This window comes from Myotis brandtii, unplaced genomic scaffold (assembly GCF_000412655.1).
Source record: "Myotis brandtii unplaced genomic scaffold, ASM41265v1 scaffold265, whole genome shotgun sequence".
NCBI classification, from domain to species: domain Eukaryota; kingdom Metazoa; phylum Chordata; class Mammalia; order Chiroptera; family Vespertilionidae; genus Myotis; species Myotis brandtii.
In genome coordinates, this window is record NW_005360086.1 from 2,013,410 (window position 1) to 2,032,287 (window position 18,878).

General features: G+C 40.0%; 2 protein-coding genes and 1 pseudogene across 11 annotated transcripts in view; 2 read left to right on the plus strand and 1 right to left on the minus strand.

Moving 5' to 3' along the window:
* LOC102239086 (nucleoside diphosphate kinase A) overlaps window positions 1–2,182 on the plus strand; it is a 10,038-nt gene extending 7,856 nt beyond the window's left edge. For 2 of the 3 annotated variants that reach the window (XM_014541193.1, XM_014541194.1), the window contains exons 3-5: window positions 613–714; window positions 1,337–1,449; window positions 1,933–2,182. In XM_014541193.1, the coding sequence (XP_014396679.1) occupies window positions 613–714; window positions 1,337–1,449; window positions 1,933–2,050 (333 nt within the window). In that variant the 3' untranslated portion in view covers window positions 2,051–2,182. Of the gene's footprint in view, window positions 1–125; window positions 392–612; window positions 715–1,336; window positions 1,450–1,932 lie in introns of those variants that run through there. The other variant, XM_014541192.1, reaches the window with a different exon arrangement.
* Window positions 2,183–3,583: 1,401 nt separating this feature from the next.
* LOC102249332 lies at window positions 3,584–5,232 on the plus strand (annotated as a pseudogene).
* Window positions 5,233–5,526: 294 nt separating this feature from the next.
* The window catches only part of MBTD1 (mbt domain containing 1), a 46,341-nt gene continuing 32,989 nt past the window's right edge, over window positions 5,527–18,878 (minus strand). For 6 of the 8 annotated variants that reach the window (XM_005868193.2, XM_005868194.2, XM_005868192.2 and 3 more), the window contains 3 exons: window positions 18,448–18,525; window positions 13,689–13,880; window positions 5,527–8,714 (listed from right to left, as the gene is read on the minus strand). In XM_005868193.2, coding sequence (XP_005868255.1) covers window positions 8,596–8,714; window positions 13,689–13,880; window positions 18,448–18,525 — 389 coding nt within the window. In that variant the 3' untranslated portion in view covers window positions 5,527–8,595. The remainder of the gene's footprint in view (window positions 8,715–13,688; window positions 13,881–18,447; window positions 18,526–18,878) is intronic. The other 2 variants (XM_005868189.2, XM_005868188.2) reach the window with 1 other exon arrangement.

The following is an 18,878-nucleotide window of genomic DNA, read 5'->3' on the forward strand; positions in this document are numbered from 1 at the left end:
AAGCCAGCCGGCGCCCCTGCCCCTGCCCACGTGGCTCTGCCTGTGCCCGGAGGGGAGGCGTGGCGTCCTTTTGTGCCTAGCCTGCACCTGCGATGAGTGAGGTTTCCGGCGGGTGTTCCTTCCTCTGCCCTTTCCCCAGGCTCCCTTGGCGGAGGGCAGTCATGGTTTCCCACGTTAAGTTTGGGGCTCGCAGATCGGAACCCTAAGGGATAAGTGTCCGAGTCCTGAAATGTTCACCGAGCTCATCAGTGAACAGGAGCTTGTTCCCCGTTCACATCTGGAATGTTCAGACGGGCACTGTGAAGCGCTACCAGTCGGCATCTTTCAGTTGCATCCGCTCTCTCCCGACACCTTGGCCCTCAGACCATCTACTCTGAGGATTACAACATCCGTATGTCATTGACGTTATGAGGTGCCATCATAAGCAGAACAGTGTTTTGGTAAAATGGTTTCATGGTTTGGATGGCATTTTTTAAAAAAATATACACACCTTATGAATATGGGCTGAAATACTAAATTGGCTACCATGTTACTAGGTCCTGAGACGGGGATGGAGCCATATTCGAGCCTCCCCAGTTTAGTCACTAACTGGTACCCTCTCTTGGGTGGCAGGCCTCTGAGGACCTCCTGAAGCAGCACTACATTGACCTGAAAGACCGGCCCTTCTACCCGGGGCTGGTGAAGTACATGAACTCGGGGCCTGTGGTGGCCATGGTAAGTGACTGTCGCTTTCCTAGACCTCCTCCAGTCTCCTTGCTTTACAGATGGAGCCTGCTGGAGGTCAGTTAACGGAGCAACTAGGAGCTTGGGAGGAAAAAGGAAGGGGAATCGGCGTAGGGAACGTTCTGTGTACTCCCGAGCTAGAAAGCAGGCTAGTCCTTCCTGTGGCATTAACGTCCAGTTGGGAGTGAAAGTAGAGGGTACAATAGGGAGCCACTGAAATTATTGAGCAAGTAGATCCCCTTCCTGTTCCTTGAGGATGACCTTTTGTTCTTTGTTCTTCCTGGGAATACACTGTCCCCTGTCGTGCCAATCTTTGCCAACTGTTGCTCTAACAGTTTTCTGGGATGCTCTTCCCACTGTTACCTTCTCTGTGTTTGTGGCTGCATACGGATTCCTCAGTATTGTTTCTACCTCAGCTAGGCTAGAAAGTTGCCCAGTTGCGTAGACCTTTTCTCTGTATCCTAGATGGAATACTTTAGGCAGGCCCCCTACTGTCTACTGAGGTTAGCTGATGCTCATTCACTGATGGGTCTGATGGATGTGTGCTGGTAGGGGTGTTTGTTCTTAATGGTCCTGAATGGCAGACCTGATGTTCCTTTTCCCTACTGTCAAGGTCTGGGAGGGGCTGAATGTGGTGAAGACAGGGAGAATGATGCTTGGGGAGACCAATCCAGCAGATTCTAAGCCAGGCACCATTCGTGGAGACTTTTGCATACAAGTTGGCAGGTAAGTCCTGAGGGTCACTTATAAAAATCATTATTTGGCATAGCCCAATTTTAGAAGAATTTGAGATTCTAAATTAGATGGTAATTATCATCAGATTCAAGTGTTTTGTTTTTAAATGTATTTTTATTGATTTCAGAGCAGAAGGGAGAGGGAGAGAAAAATCAACGATGAGAATCATTGATTGGCTGCCTCCTGCACGCCCCCTCCTGGAGGTTGGGGGATTGAGCCCACAACCAGGGCATGTGCCCTTGGCTGGAATAGAACCTGGGACCCTTTAGTCCATAGGCTGACGCTCTATCCCGCTATAAGCCAAACCAGCTAGGGCTGGGTTAAGTGCTTTTATAGTTGCTTTTAAAGAGGAAATACTTTGGGAGAGTTTCCCGATTCAAGTGGCAATTTGACTGAAAAGGTCTGCAGTGGTTGTCCATCACACAGCCCTTTGCACTTTGAAATGTGGTAACTATAACCTTTGTTCTTTCTTAGGAACATCATTCATGGCAGTGATTCAGTAAAAAGTGCTGAGAGGGAAATCAGCCTGTGGTTTAAGCCTGAAGAACTGGTCAACTACAAGTCTTGTGCTTTTGACTGGATCTATGAATAAGAGGTGGACAAAGCATCAGTCCCCTTGGCTCCACTTGATGTGTCCTGGGACAGCTCTTCATTCCACTGACCTGGAAGCAAAAGGATCCATCTTTTCTAAAGCATATTTACCAATAAAGCCTTTGGAAACGGGTGCAGCCTCCTGTGCTTCCTTGGCCCCAAGTTGGAAGAAGTGACTTGGTTTCCTGGCTAGAACACATTAGGTTAGCATTATCCAGAACTAATTAATCTTCCTCAGCACCTCAGTGCATCTTAAGACTCTAGTGGGAAAGTAGTGAGGCTAACGAGGGGCCACATGCGGCACTAGTGCATCTAAGAAACCCAGTAAGGAAACAGCATAATGAATGTCCCAGCCTCTTTCGCTGATGCAGAAATGTATGTTTCTGTACAAACAGTTTGTTGAAACTTGATAGAGTGAAACGTACTATCATCCATACATTTTATCAATTGCAAATTGGGCAACTTATACATGAGAAAATGGGAGCCTCAAGGCATCTGTAAAATGGTACCACTGCAAGGCAGGGTTAAGGCAGGCATGAATATAAAGAAGTTAACCCAGTGCCTGGCCCACTGCTGGTACACGTGTTCTGCAACCCTATGGCTCTCTCCTCCCCGGGATAAAGTACTTATCACGCCTGCTTCCTGCATCACAGCAGAGTGGTTACAAAATTCATCCTCTGATGCCAAATGGCACTGATCACCCGGAGTCGGGCTTAAAAACGGGAGATTATAGAAATACATGGGTCTATGAATAACTGTTCTGTTAGGAAACTGGTGAAAGCTAAATGCCACTTCCCTATGCAAGACTCAGTGTTACACTTTTTTTTTCTTTATTTGGTTTTTCTTTACTTTTTGTTTTTTGACTTCGGTGTTACTTTTACTGCATACTGCTACACACGACAATGGCACATACACTGACAGCTTGGTGTAAAAAAATGTCAGGAGGAGTTGAACATTTTCTAAATTATTTTTCCATTTAAAATGTAATCTCGTGTTCATATATGGTACATGTGGTAAAGTTTGATGGTTAAGGTTCCATATTCTGGGGCGGGCCTGGGGATCCCCACTTTAATGTGTGCTCCCCGGTGATTCTCATGCACACTGCGGAGGTACTTGGATCCAAAGCAGTAGTTAAGTCCAAGCTTACTCTGGGCCAGGGCTGTTCTAAGAACTTTACACACATGAATTCATTTTAATCTTTACAACTTTCAGGAGGTTGGTACTAAGGTCCCCATTTTACAACTGAGACACCTTAAACGCGACTAAGAAGGGAAGGTGTCAGATCCAATCCTAGCAGCTGGCTTCGGATTCCACGTTCTTGGCCACTGTGCTTTACTGCCTTTACAGTTATCTAAGTGACGTGAGCAAGTCTCGAGTTTGCAGGGTTAAGTGAAGTCAAATTTGCAGTGGTGAGAGCTGAGAGAAAGGAGTGGATGCTAGGACTTCATTTTGGTAGAAGTGCAAGAAAGGGTAGACTGTGGTGAGGTTGAAAGTACTGCCTCTGAGGGAATATAATCAACAATAATAACTATGTATGGTGCCAGGTGGGTGTGCTGGAAACATTGGGCAGACCACTCTGTAAAGTATATGATTGCCTAACCACTAAGCTGTACACTAGAAACTAAGACAGAATATTGAATGTAGTCCTGGCCTGTGTGGCTTGGTTGGTTGGAGCACCGTCCCATGCACTGGAAGGCTGTGGGTTTGATTCCTGGTCAGGGTACATACCTGGGTTGCAGGTCCGATCCTGGTCTGGGCGTGTCGGGGGAGGTGGCCTATCGATGTCTCTCTCACATCCTGTTTCTCTTTCTCCCTGTCTAGAGTCAATGAAAAAAAAATGGAATGTAAACTGTAACTGAAAAATAAAATTAAAAAAAGTACTGCTTTGGGAGGAAGGTTGGGTTTGGGACATAATCCTATATACCAGCTGGTGTGTGAAGTGGACCACTCATGCATGTTTTCCATAAAGCTTTTGTTTGAATACAGTAAATGCATGATGGGTGGGCAAAAGTAGGCTTACAGTTCTTCAGATGGAAAATACAATAATAAATAATAAACTGTTTCACGTACTCACAACTGTAAACCTGTCACCCGCCCCTGTATTTAAAATAATTACTTTTTTTCCACTCTCATCTATTTGTTGGCAGTAGGCAATCCTTTTTTGCCTGCTTGAGAGGCCGGACACTTTTAACAGGCCCACAAGCGTTACTCCAGCCTCAGTAACAGTCTATAGAGAGGAAATAGAGTCACTGTTCTCCCAATCCCAGGGGCTGGATAAATAATACAGAGCTCAACATTGACTTGTTAGGGGGAAGCACTGGATGCTCTTAAAACACAATCCTGGGCATAAAGCACATCAGGAAAATAGTTTCCCAAGAGGCTATAATGGTTTAAAGAATATATACATATAAAAACTTTAAAAGAACATATATACCAAAGCTTGTGGGATAGTAAATGTGTCCCAATCTGGGAATTCCAACTTTCTAGGGCAACTGTTCAAGCCATTTAAGGTAGGAAACGGCAGAAATTAGGTTCCACATCTGTTTTCTTGGAATGCCTTCTATTTTTCTAAAGTGTGATTAAATAAACTCCGAAAGAGACCCAAGCCATCTCATTACTATCTTACATCCAGAAAATCCTCTACAAACTGCTTTTGCAGAAGTTGATTAATTTTCCAAAGAGTCACTCGTTGGTAAGGAAGAGGTCCTTGTATTCTCTCTCGATGTAAACAGCGCCAGCTGGCTGGGACAATTTATTTACATCCTATAAACTTTGCTTAAGCGGTTAACAGAGCTTGAAAAAAAAAAGCCCCCTAGCAAGCAAGTCACCCCTGAAATACCACGTGCCAGCTAATGTTATGTAAGTCCTCTCTGGCCTCTTGGATGGTACCCAGGGAACAGGGGGGTCATCTGAGGTGCCTGTCTTGCGTTCGCACCGTGGAGACAGGCATCGCAAAATCGAGGCAATCAGGAACTTCCTGCTCACAGCCAGGTGAAAGGATGCCGAATATGTCAAGATCAAGAAAAAGAAAGATAATGTGAAGTTTAAAGTCTGAAGCTGCAGATACTTTTATAACCTTGGTCATCACAAAAAGGCAAGAAACTGAAGTAGTCCCTGCCCCCAGGTCTGGCAGTGAAGGAGCTGAAATGAACCAGACTCCCTGATCTGTATTAAGATGTTAAACATGAAAAAACAAACAAAAAACCCACACAAATGAATACAGTAAATCCCTAAGTGGTCCACACTCACCTCTGCTTCCGCTGTGGTCGGATGCATCCTTGTCCATATATCCACCGTATTCTTCCTTCATTGTCGGCCAGGAGCACATTCTCTCACTCAACTGCAGGGGCCGTGAGGAAGAAGCTGGTCTGACTTCCACAGGGGCCTCTGATTGCTTACAGAAGGCACTCAATGTTTTTAATAAAGAAAAAAACCTCTCAAAGACCAAAGAGTATTAAAGAATTGCTCAAATACAACTTAACTTTAACATTTTATTTTGTGTAAAAAAGGGCAAATTTAGTGAATTATTTTCATCTTGTACACAAAGTTATAATTTTAATGCTTTCACATTCATGCTGGAAATTTGCAATCTGGTAAAAATGAAAGGAACATAAATTTCTCCGAAGAATTTTTCACGCCATTATATACACTTCCTGAGAAAGTTTCAAATACTTTCTCAATGATCACAAGTTACCAAGAAAATAAAAGATTAAATTTGTACAGATATTGGTCTATATATCAAATACATACAGAAATGATGTAAAAACCTTATGCAGTTTACTTTGACCTCTGTCCTCAAAAGACTTGCCCAGGGACAGACGCTTTTCTTTTGTATAAATGACTGTGGCTTTATTTAAAATATGAAAATCAAAGGAAGAAACCCAGTTTAATCACAGTATTTTTAAAATCCCTTCCCAATAGTAAAGGATCATTACCAAATATATAGCACCATAATACAAATATTGATGGGAGAGGGTATTCACATCACGCAAAATTAATAATAACAACAAACAAACACTGAAAACCCGTGTTAGTATCCGTAGAAAAAGAAGTTGATAACAGCTTTAGCTTTCCTCATACACAGCAAAGAAAAGGTTAAAGAATTTAAACTACCAAAAGCCCCAAATAATCCTAACAGGAAAAAAACAAAAACAAACCCAAGGTCAGCAGTACATTTTGAACCGTAAAAGATAATGGGGCTGAGTTGTACAACTGGAGTTATGGCTAATACAGAAATCTCCTCTGCATGAACTTACTTTCTGCTCACTGGCAGCAGGAGTTAAAGAGTTTGAACAACGAAGAGGGCTTCAGATTGTATTGAGACGTAGGAAGTCCTACCAACCTTTAACTGTGGCCATGGGATCAAGACAAGAACCACCTTCACGAATAGGCGGGAAATTAAAAAGCACTCGGAGCCTGGCTTTGCTCTAGAACCGGAAGCTTATAAACAAATGAGCATTTCACAGAACTAATTACCAGGCTCCAAATCAAATCCCTCCTGACTAACTCAGTTCCCTACTGAGCCTCTGAGCCCAAGGTACTGGAAGAGCAAGCCATCCAACAGGCTTCTCGTGCCCATCTCATGAAATCAGAGTCCTGGGTTTAACTCACTGAGTCTGAGAATAAAGATGGTTGTAACGCCTGCTTTGGAAGTCGTCTAGGCTTTAAGTTTACGGGAAGATCCTTAAGAGTTAAAGATTTGGGAAGTGTGAGGATGTCACATTTACAGTAGGTCCCTCTCAGTAATGTTGTTTAAGATAAGCATCCAGTAATTTAACAGCGGAATTTCACATATATTTGACACATGAGGATCAACTTGGCGTTGATATGATCTGCATTTATGCCCCTAAAGAGTCAGTATTAAGAAATGTTGACATGCGATTCCATACATTCTTACATTAATAAAGCAACAAATTTTACTTCCAGTAGCAACTACAAAACCTTATGTTATTAACCCCTCTTGCATAGAATGAGGTAAACCTGTGCGTATTACCAATGCTATTATTCCCAAAAGTAGAGCATTATTTTAGAAAATAAATTGCTGGTTTTTAATGTTCTATGCATTTTAAAATTCAAACAAAAATCTTACCTAAATGTCTCCTGGGGCTTTCCATGAACATTTTTTAAAGCATTCCATAGGTTGAAGGACTGTAGAGTTTAATCATTTTGATTAATTTCTAATTAGCCCTACCTATATTCCAGAGGAGATGGTCACTATCACCACTCTGAAGAGGCCAGGCTAAGACCCAGAAGCACTTCTAGAACAGATGCAATAATTCCTGAGAGTTTAGTTTATGAACCTCACTGGTAAACGCTAGAGCTCTCTCATTCAGTCACAACTCAACGTTAGAAAATGCAGAGAGCAAACCTTTCACCAATTTACCCTTAGATCCTTTTTTGAAAGGAAGCCATACGAATTTTAAAATAGGGAATGTTCAAAATGGTCCAAATCAGTTATTATTGTTAAAACTAATTCTGAACACAAGTAAAGACAGCTCATACTATATAGATATATATGGAATTTTAAGAAAATTAAATTCTCTTTCAAATTAGTTTTCTAACAAATCCAGGATAGTTAAAAGCAGAGCTGGAATGATTTTGAAATCTAAACTTATTTTGGCTTTAAACAACTTTGAATTTGATTCTCCTGGTAACACAGAACATCTGTTTTGGGGTGTGGTTATATCAAGTATTATCTCACAGATGGAGGGAAGTGGCGGAGAACTAATCAAAATCCCTTTTGTGGGGTACTTTTTAGTAAGGAAAATAAAATAAACTTAGAACAATATTGCATTTTTCCCTACCCCTCAACTTGTAGAATGACATCCTGTATATCTGGTCAACCATTCCAGTTTAACACTTTAGTGTTAGGATCATTTTTATCATTTTTTAATTAAAGGAAAACATAGAAAAGTATCCAGAGTTCTTCCAGTTTCATATAGAACTCCAAATAAATGTTCACAGAATGAAAAACATTTCTGTACAAACATTTAAAATGGCCTGCAATAAAAATGCAGACAAGCAGAATTAATCACCCCTTCCATGATCCATTTGGTGACAACCCCTCCAGGAGGGGGTTCAGTTGCATATTTCTGCAGCAAAGGAAGCTGGAGATGTGACTGGCCGAACTTCTAAAATCCCCAAATCTCCCAACAGGTACCAAAAAGGTTCATTTGTATTGACAGTTCACTTGCATTTACAACTATATCCTTCTTAAATCATTTCTTTCAGTCCTGCTACCTAAACTTTAATCTTACCAAAAAAGTTAGAATTTCAGTTCTTGTTAACAATGCACATAAATCCAAACGTGTAAAATATTACAAAATTCTTTCAAAAGCTTCAAATACAACACAAAAATTGTCCATCTTTATAAATTGAAAAATTTCCCCCCACGACTAAAATAGTTTCCCCACCCACCTGAAAAACCCGGAACTGAAATTTTTTGTTTAGCAAAATGTCCCAGTAGAACAGCCCCGCGTACAGCTGGGTGGACTACAAATCAGTCCCGTGTGAAACTTCCCTCCCACCCTCCGTTTCTGAGCCCCCTCAGGGCTCCTGCTTGATGTAGAAGTTGGCAGAGCCATTGCTTTCCGGGTCAGATGCTCCTTGCAGGAAACTGTAGTCCTCTCCATCTATCAACTCCTCCTTCAGCTGCAATGTAGTCACTGCATGAGAGAGACAAAGGTACGGGATGTTACTAAGCCTTTCTGGAGTATTCAGACTGCTTTTAATCTTCAGGTTCCACCAGCTTTACGGTGAAGTACAAACATTTTAGTTTTCAAAATGCATTAGCAGTTAAGGAAAGTTCCAAAATAGAATACTGCATAGTGGACCCTGCACAATAGATATCTTCAACAAAATAGTCAAGATAAGAGAGATCCCTAATTTGACTAGAATAATTAAAATTTTTCTTATGGCCCTGACTGGTTTGGCTCAGTGGATAGAGCGTCGGCCTGCGGGCTGAAGGGTCCCGGGTTCGATTCCGGTCAAGGGCATGTGCCTTGGTTGCGGGCACATCCTCAGTAGGGGGTGTGCAAGAGGCAGCTGATCGATGTTTCTCTCTCATCGATGTTCCTAACTCTCTATCCCTCTCCCTTCCTCTCTGTAAAAAATCAATAAAATATATATATAAAATTTTTCTTATGGTTAAGTATTCACTTTTATGTCAATGTCTATACAAACAATGCTGTATTATCTTGCATGGTCCTGAGCTATATTTAAAAACTAACAACACAATAAATATGACTTTAATATAATCTTATTAACTCCAAGGAGTACCTTTATTAAAAAGACTCCCGGTAGAAAAGAGATATAAATCTGATATACAAATACAAAGTATTACCTATAATATAAATAGAATATAAAGTATATAACATACTAATAAAATAAATAATAAACTGATTATTAGGCAAAATAAAAAATTTATTGACATCAGCAATTTGAAAATAATTGGTGCAAAATGGCTAACATTACCAATGGGATCACTTACTAGCAGTATTGCCTACCTGAGTTCTTATCTGACGATTTGCTTTTTAATGAAAAACAAAACCAAAAACAAAACAACCAACTGTATAGGCAGTCCTCAATTTACAAATAGGTCACGTTCTAATTGGTCTTTATTTTTATGGAGAATTATTTTTCAGTTTCCAATATTTTCAGTGGAGTTTAGATTTCTGGATAGTCACTCAAATCATGCTAGTCAGAATTTCTAGTGACAGAAAGGCTCTTTCTATTACATGGGCAAGGATGAAGACAAAAAAAATTTTTCCTTGCTGGGTCCAGCACTGGTCTTTTTTAAAATAAAAACATTTTTTACAGACCCAGTCCTGGGTCATTATAATATTTTTTATGTGCCCGGACTGGGAATGAACCAGCAAACTTTTGGTGCACGTGCCGATGCCCATCCAACTGAGCCACACCGGCCAGGGCCCAGCACTGGTCGTATGCAAAAATTAGCTGTTTAATTATGGGATTTTGCTAACTCTTTTTATAAGCCCCTCAACTTAAATGGCTGTCCTTTGGCATAATTACTCAGTAACTTCCGACTGTCCTAATTCCTTTCCCTGAGAGCTACCCCTACTTCCTACAGAACTCATCCCTTCCAAAAAATCACTTTCCCACTTTTTAAATAAAAATGACCCGTCCTGGCCGGGTGGCTCAGCTGGCTGAAGCATCGTCCCACACATCAAAAGGTGAAGGTTCAGTTCCTGGTCAGGGCACATACTCAGGTTGGGGATTCGATTCCCGGTTAGGGTTCGTATGGGAGGCAGGCCAGATGATGTCTCTCTCTCTCTTTCCCTTCCTCTCTCTAAAAAGAAAAAAAGATCTCAGCTAGGTGTTAAAAATAAGTCTTAATAACAGCCAACCTTCAAGAGTTGTGTTCAGGTTTCTTAAGAAGTTATTGTTGAACCAAAATTGAGTTGGCCAAGTTTCAAAGAATTTCAAGAACAGGTGATCTTGTATAAGACACTCACTGGAACCTAATGCATGGTGAGCAATGCTGTTTCTTCACCCAGATCTGCTAAATCAGAGGCAACAAACTGTGCTTTCCCCATCTTACCTGTGTCCCTTGGTTCATTTTAAATTTGATTACTTTGAAACCAAGAGATTTCACACAAAACCCTGGCAACATGAGGCCAGCACTGGGAAGGGCTCTGTGCAGTGGGAGCGGCTGGCTGCTGCTATCTTGGCGGCAGCGGCAGGACAGGGCTCCCACACCCGCGTCACCATGTCTGGCTCACGGAGGAAACCTGCTTGCTTTCTGCAGGCACAGGCTCACAGAAAAGGAAAAAAGTGCTCTGTATCCTCCATTATGGATCTTTTCATCACAATTGGAGGGGATGCGTATCTATAGAATGTAAAGTGGGAACTGCTTATACAGAAAAAAACAGTCGATTTATGGGGAGAATGAGGGCTCTAGTTAGATGAGTAGTAAGCCAACTAAGTTTTCATATAGAGGAGTAACTCTATGAACAATATTCAAGTGGCTACACTTTTAAAGTCAACAGTGTATGCATAGAAAAATACCCTGTCTTGATTTTAGTTACAAAAGATTAGTTTCAAAAATAATGGTCTTTGATATCTTATTTAATAATTAAAAGAATAATTGTTACAGAGATGCCAATTCATCTTATTTTACTTTGTTACTTGTTTTGGTAATGATGTTAAAAAAACTCAATAGCCCAAAGACAGAAAAGTGAATACACTATACCCTAATAATAGCAAAACAAATACCAATCAGACTGTTGAAAGGTACAGCAAACAAGACTATGCAGTTTTCCTTTCTTTAAAAAAGTACTTAATAAAAATGCTTTTACGAAAAATAGCAAGTATATATCCTTTAAATCTAACCAACATGCATTAATTGTTAAGGACATCTGAACAATACCATGAAAATAAACACACAAAAAGAAAAAAAACAACAACAACCCCAAGTTTCATTAAAGGTGCAGTACCCACAATAAAAGGTTGATTAAAACAGTATCTTGTTATATGATGATCAGATGGCTAAATGAATGAAAAAGAATTAACGTGCTTCAAGACCAAACATGTTCCATTCAAACAGATGTTGATTTTTTAAATGCAAGGAAGGTAAATTGAGATTCTAAAGCACATCCTGAAACTATGTGCGTTTATTATTAACACCAAATTTCTGGATTATGCTTCTACTCATGTTAAAATATGGAAACAATATGCTTAAAAAAAAGTAACTCAAGATAAAGGTGAAACATTCACTCAGATGTGGAATGTTCTAATGCAGTTTTTGTTTTAATGGAACCTAAAATAAAGCCTGCCTGGTATCTTCACACTAATCATTTCTCCTTTCCAGGTCTTATTCTCAATGAAGGATGGATGAAATAGAATAGGTCCTGTGGCTACATTTCACTTTCTACACAAATGCACTTTTCCTTAGCTCTATTTTTAAAAGGAGTCACTTTGCGGACTCTAGTCATTAACATTTCAAGAGATACGCTAATGGGAATCACATTTTCCTAGCAAGAAGCCCGTAAATATAATAAACGCAACAGCTAATCAACCGCAGCTTTGACATAGTTTAGACATCGTAGTCCTGTTTCACCCGAGTAAGACCACATGGGTCCCACAGATGTGCTCCTGCTCAGAGGACATACAGACACGGGTGGGAGAAGGAAACCACCGAGGCCTGGGTTCCCACCACAGGCATCTCGCTAAGTTCCTGGGTTTCGCCCATCCCAGAAGTCAAGTTTCATTTTACACGAACCAGTCACCGCTCACAAAACGTGACGCCCATCTTCAAAATCAGTCTAATGCCTAAAGACAATACAACTAAAACCCAATAAAAACTCAAATACATCCAGAGCTCACAATATCTATAGTTAATTACATACGTTGAAGAAGACGATTTCATATGTAACAAGTACAAAAAGATACGATTAAAGAGACAAACAAGAAAGAAAACAGTAATGTTCTTTAGATAGACTTTGAAGTTTCTTCCATTAAACAGCAGATAAACTTGGGTTTGCAGTCCTAATCTATTACATATATATACATATATGTGTGTAATTTCCTCTCGCTATAAGGACATCAGAGAAAACAGACTGGGAAGGATCAAGATGACCTAATAACACCGTTAGGCAAAAACTAAAGAACACATCTTAAAATGGCAAAAAAAAAAAAAAAGGGGGCTGATAACTTGAGGTGCAAAAATATTACCAACCAACCAATCAAATAAATAAATTAGCAAACAGAGGAATGAGAAGAAAGCAGGTATCAGTCCCACCTTAGTTTTCAATGTACAAAAGGCGTTTTAAACAATGCTGGTCAGATAAAACCACCTGGTTTAAAGCAACAGTTAGGATGTGGCAGAAGATATGCCAAGGCGGACACAGCTGTGGTTCTCAGCCCTCTGACCTGTGCTCACATCCACTATAGTTCATCCCACACAAATGCAGTCTGTCGGAGTGCAAAACCTTCTGTAGTTTTCCGAACAACCTACCAGCTCGGCCTAACCAATTAAACTCAAATGAAATACAACTCACTTAATCATTATACATAAGTAAACATGAAATTATGGAAACAAATTTCACTAAAATTCAACACCAAAATTAGCTGGGTACCGTATTTCCAAGTCCATGTTACTTCAACTAAAGATTGTGGTAAATGTTATCACCAGAACCAAGATTACACTGAAACAAAAAACACATCCTTTCTAATGAATGAGATGCTATGGAATGCTATGATCAAAGCCTCATCTTTGGATTTGATTAATCAGATAGATCCCTAATGGCACATTTCTCCCCCCCGCCCCCCGCCACCCCTGTCAAGTCAAATAGAACTCCGTAAGGCAAATGTTCAACTATTTCAATGAAACCATGAACTAATCCAAGTTGCCTCACAATTCCATAAACTGAAAGTATAACTTTACCCTAATTTAAAGCTCCGAAATGGTTTATAACAAGATAAAAAAACCTTCCTTCCCTGATGACTCACCTTTCACTAGGAGTGAGGTGACTATCGAGGAGGACTAGTGAAAATGAAGTTTTCAGTGGAAAGAAACGAAAAACTTAATGAGTCCGCACCTGGCATGCCAGACCTCGTCTCCCACCACCCTGCCCAGACCTGGCCCTCTGCAGTACCTGAGGTGTGAGGCCACTAGTTACCTGTTTTGAGGCTGGGACTGAACTCCTGGCTAGTGCTGGGAGGTGGGAAGGCCTCCAGGGCTGTCTGTGCTGGCAGGGTTCGATATGGAGGAGGAGTCAACTCTTCGTCACCAGAGAAGCTCCTCCGCACCCCGCCTGTCATGGGCAGGCTCGACAAACTGACAGGCTTCTTCCCAATTGGCATCTTCCTCTCTAAATATCAAGTCAGACTAAAGTAAGCTTTTACTTACACGCCGGGCAAGAAAAGTGCATTATATAACTAGGAAAAGTTTTGCTGCATAGGATACTCTGAAAAGAGAACCAACTATGCAAGATTTGTATTTCTAAAAACAAGGAGAGTGTGTGTGTTGGGGGTAGATAATGGGGGAGGGTATATCTAGACTTTGAGAGTCTGGTGATCCTGGTTCCTGACTCTCAAATAAATTTAAAACAGAAGAAAGCAAAATGAACTAGAGAGAGCATTACTAGTATGGAAAATGGCTGGCTAATTTCCTTCACAAAAATGTTAGCTTGAGAGGAGTTGAAAATTCTATGCAAGAGAGAGAGGGTTTAGCCTGGCTGAGTAGCTCAGTTGGTTAGTGTCGTAGTCCCGATATACCAAGTTTGTGGGTTTGATCCCCGGTCAGGGCACATACAAGAATCAACCAATGAATGCATAAATAAGTGGAACAAGAAATTGATGTTTGTTTCTCTTTCTCCTTTCCTCTCTAAAAATCAATAAACAAAGTTTTATAAGCCCAACTAGCATGGTTCAGTGGTTGAGTGTGTTGACCCATGCACAGGAGGCCACAGGTTTGATTCCTGGTCAGGGAACATGCCAGGGTGTGGGCTGTATCCCAAGCAAGGGGTGCACAAAAGGCAGCTGATTGATGTTGATGTTTCTCTCTCATCAATGTTTCTATCTCTCCCTCCCTCTTTCTAAAATCAATAAAACTTGCTCTAGCTGGTTTGGCTCAGTGGATAGAGTGTTGGCCTGTGGACTGAAGGGTCCTGGGTTCGATTCCAGTCAAGGGCACATGCCCAGGTTGTGGGCTCCATCCCCAGTAGAGGGCGTGCAGGAGGCAGCTGATCGACGATTCTCTCTCATCATAGATGTTTCTATCTCTCTCCCTCCCTCCCTCTCTCTTCCTCTCTGAAATAAAAATATTATAAAAAATAAAATCAATAAAAACTTATTAAGTTTTCAATTGTTTTCATGGGGTAGCATTTCACTGCCCATATATGCCCAAACACTGACCTTCGGAGAGAAACAGTTTAATATATTTTCTGATGGTAGGGTTTTGCTGATATGATATGTGCTCCCCTAACTTTTGGTTTATAATACGCAATTTTAGAAAACACGAGTATTTCCTGGCGCCCTCTTGTGGACATTTTGAGAACAACACCATGGTTAGGGATTAGTTGAAATAGTGCCCTCTTGTGGGCACTCTGAGAACAGCACCCCAGTAAGGGATTACTTGCAATAGCGCCCTTTTAAAATTATTATTTTTAACATCTTTATTTTTGAAAGTATTACATATGCCCTCCCTTCTACCCCCATTGACCCCTTCTAGCCCGCCCTGACCCCAGACCCAGGCCTTCACCACCCTATTGTTTGTGTACAATACAAGTGTGGAAAACACTTGTATTTCTTATTCTGAAGAGCAGTTCTAAAATTTAAAGCATGTTGCCTGCAAGTTCTTAAGCAATCTAATTTTTTTTTGAAATATCCTTTGGTTATAGTTTCATAAGGAAACATAAGCCTTCAAAAATTTATACAATGTTTTAATTAATAAAAAAGAAGGTATTCTAAACTTCGCAAATACTGAACCAAGCATACTTCATTAGTCAGGTTGAAAGCTGAAGAATACTTACATATACCTGTGAATATAAATTGTATTTGCTTTCTTCCAGAGTATACAAATGACTCAGGCAAGGGCAATCAGAAATTATGCTTCACAAAATCAAGACTAAAAGATAAATCTAAGTCAGACTGTATTCCTATGTAAAATGATCTGGAAACTAAGCTATTAGTGAGCACACATTCACCTCAATTGCCAAACTGAAATCATGTACAGCAATCATTTAGACTTTTCCTAATATACTACACACCTAGAGGTAAAAATACCAGGAGAATCTCCAACTCTACTACTACTACCAGCCCCTGAAGATGACACAGAAACAGTGCTGGTTTTCTGGCTCTTAAATGATTAAACCTTGAGGGAAAAAAGGCTTTTCAGACTGAACGGAGCACATGCACACAATAGTCTATAGGACCCTCTTGGCAGAGTATGACCTATTTTCCAAAGCACTGGTTACCAGTTATCCTTTTATAGCATGAACACAGCTCATTACAAAACAAGCTAGAATAACGAAGCCAAGCAACTGTCTATTTCTGTAAGACATAAGCACTACCAACCAATATACTGATGGATGATTTTGGATACACAAAGACCAAATAGTTATAAGAAAACAACAGAGCCAGAATATAATAATCTGTGGGCAAAGTTCAAACAAATGAAAGGTTTTGTGGCCTATCTGCTATTGATATAAATCTGAATGCAATGGGTGACTTAGGTTCCTGGACCCCACATTCTTTCTTATTTGGTAAGTAAAGTTTTGTGGGGAAAATTTCTAACAAATAATTTGTTGACTAATATAAAAAAACAAAAGGAGCAAATAGTTCCCTTATAATGAAGACTGCTTCTTCTTCATTCCTTATCCTCAATTCCAAAATTCCAAGTTTCTATAAAACCTTGGAAACAAAATCAGACCTCATGTGGTGATACTCTTTATAATCTTTATTTGGCCCATTTAATGTAAATATTTATATATATTTTGCTTCATAAAATGCTCCAGAGTCTGCAATGGGTGCTACATTAATGTATATTATGCACACTATACTTTTCTAAAATCCAAAAAATTCTGAATTCCAAAATACATCTGGCCCCACGGGTTTACTAATAAGAGAATCTGAGCCCATAGTTCTTCCCTTCTATGTCCAAAGGACAATTTAAAGACATTAGATAGAAAAAAAAGACATTAGAGATCATGCCATAACACGAGCAATTAAAAGGTTAAAGAACACATACATTCATAGCTCAATTCTTTTTCCCCAGCTAATCCAGCAATCTGATGTTAAATGTCACTAAAAACTGGGGTACTGATATTATCACTTCATATTTCTTCCTATGTTCCTACCACATTAAGCTCCATAAGCCAGAAACAAACCCTGCAAGTGCCACACTAGAGAGGCGTGTGAATTGTGTACACAATAGTCAGAAACTAGTTCTGAAAAATATCGTCATATAACCATTGAGTAATAAAAAACATTCTGACATTCAACATCTTGGAAAGAAATTTCTGGAATCTCAAAGTCTTGTCCAATCAAAGAGAAAAGACAGCTCAAGCAGCCGCGCTCGTCAACCGTACAGAAAGCTCAGTGCTCACATCTACCACGGCTGGTCCACTGACCAAGTTCCCGGTGACTTCTCCCTCGTCATTTCCAGATAAATGGGAAATCACTGTGGCCGGCCTGGTCTGGCAATGCTCTCTGCAGTCTGAATATCAAACGGCAAGCAGCTAGTGGGCAAAATAACTCTGGGCCTATGGGAAACTCATGCCTCCAATACAAAGAGAGGGTAAGAGACAGGCCTAGAAGTTACCGCTCCTGTGAGGCGGGTCTGGGTTCTGTGGTGGAAGGAAACCAAAGCACCAGTGCAGTGGTTGGTGGAAGTTTTCAAGTTCCCGCAGGAAGAATTACAAACCAACAATTATGACCGGGAAGGTTAGGACATATTGATTTTTTTTTTTTTTTATGCTTCTTCAGTCTTCCGGTTGGTAATGAGACAGATTAGCACTTATTTGAACTTACGGCAAGTCAGCTGGGAAAAAACTGATTTAGTCTTAACCTTCAAAAGTACTTTTTACTTTTAAAAATATCTTTACATGAAAAAAATTGTATCTTAGAATGAAATATTCCACGACCATCTTCATGAAGAGAATCCGTGGCTCTCTATGGTGGAGGGAAAAGATTTTAAAAGCATCAGAGCTAGCCCTGACCGGTTGATAGAGCATCGGTCTGTGGAGTGAAGGGTCCCAGGTTCGATTCCGGTCAAGGGCATGTACCTTGGTTGCGGGCATATCCCCAGTAGGGGGTGTGCAGGAGGCAGCTGATCGATGTTTCTCTTTCATCGATGTTTCTAACTCTTTATCCCTCTCCCTTCCTCTCCGTAAAAAATCAATAAAAAAAGAAAAGAAAAAAAAATCAGAGCTATCAATATATTTGGCTATTAACCCCAGTAACCATTCATTGTAAGGTAAAATATAAAAAGCGTATTTTTAAAAATTTTCTTAAGTTTGACTTTGCTAGCTATCCACTTGAATTTCTTATAAGTACTGTTCTAGAGTTTAGTTTTATAAGAGTTTTGGGTTTATTAGGCTCCAAGTCTATTATAAGCATCAAGCATCTGCTTTTAAAATTTTTAAATAAAAATGTTTTTTTAAAATTAATTTCCAGTAGGTTAACATATTATTTCAAGAATCATTTGTAGATTCTATTCTTTACCATATATGTTATAATCATTTTTCCTGTCAATTAAAATATGTGGTTCTCATTATTGCAAATGTTTGCCTTTTATGGCATACTGCACCTTTAAGTGTAATACACAACGCACAGTCATCAGCTCTCACAAGGGATATCACTTTCTGTGCAAAAATACCGTGACCCCAATTGGTTAACAATTTAGGAAATGTATATAAACACCATGTGGTGACCCACTTTTCTTATGTCCTTTGTATTGCTGGGACTTAGCCTTTTTCTTCTGTTTTGATGAACCTGATTGGCTTTCTCTTGTTGCTGAAAGATAAAAGGGAAAATTGGTACAAGATAATTGCTTACCACTAACCATAGGTACAACTTAAATGAACTATCTTTATCAAGAACTGTTATACTTGTAAAATTACATGATGCTTTGAAAATAAGAGTGCTTGTTCTGATAAAACCATAAACCTCAATACCAGACAGATTCCACTATCTATTCAATAAGCACTTATCATGTTCCAGTAAATTATTGGCCTATCATTTTAAACTCATTAAAATAGGCCGACTTTAATGTGGTAAGTGCTCTTACTATTGTGTTTCTATAGTCATTAGGAAACTCACTATTGAGTTTGCATGGCCATGGTACATGGTACACATGGTCTAATTCT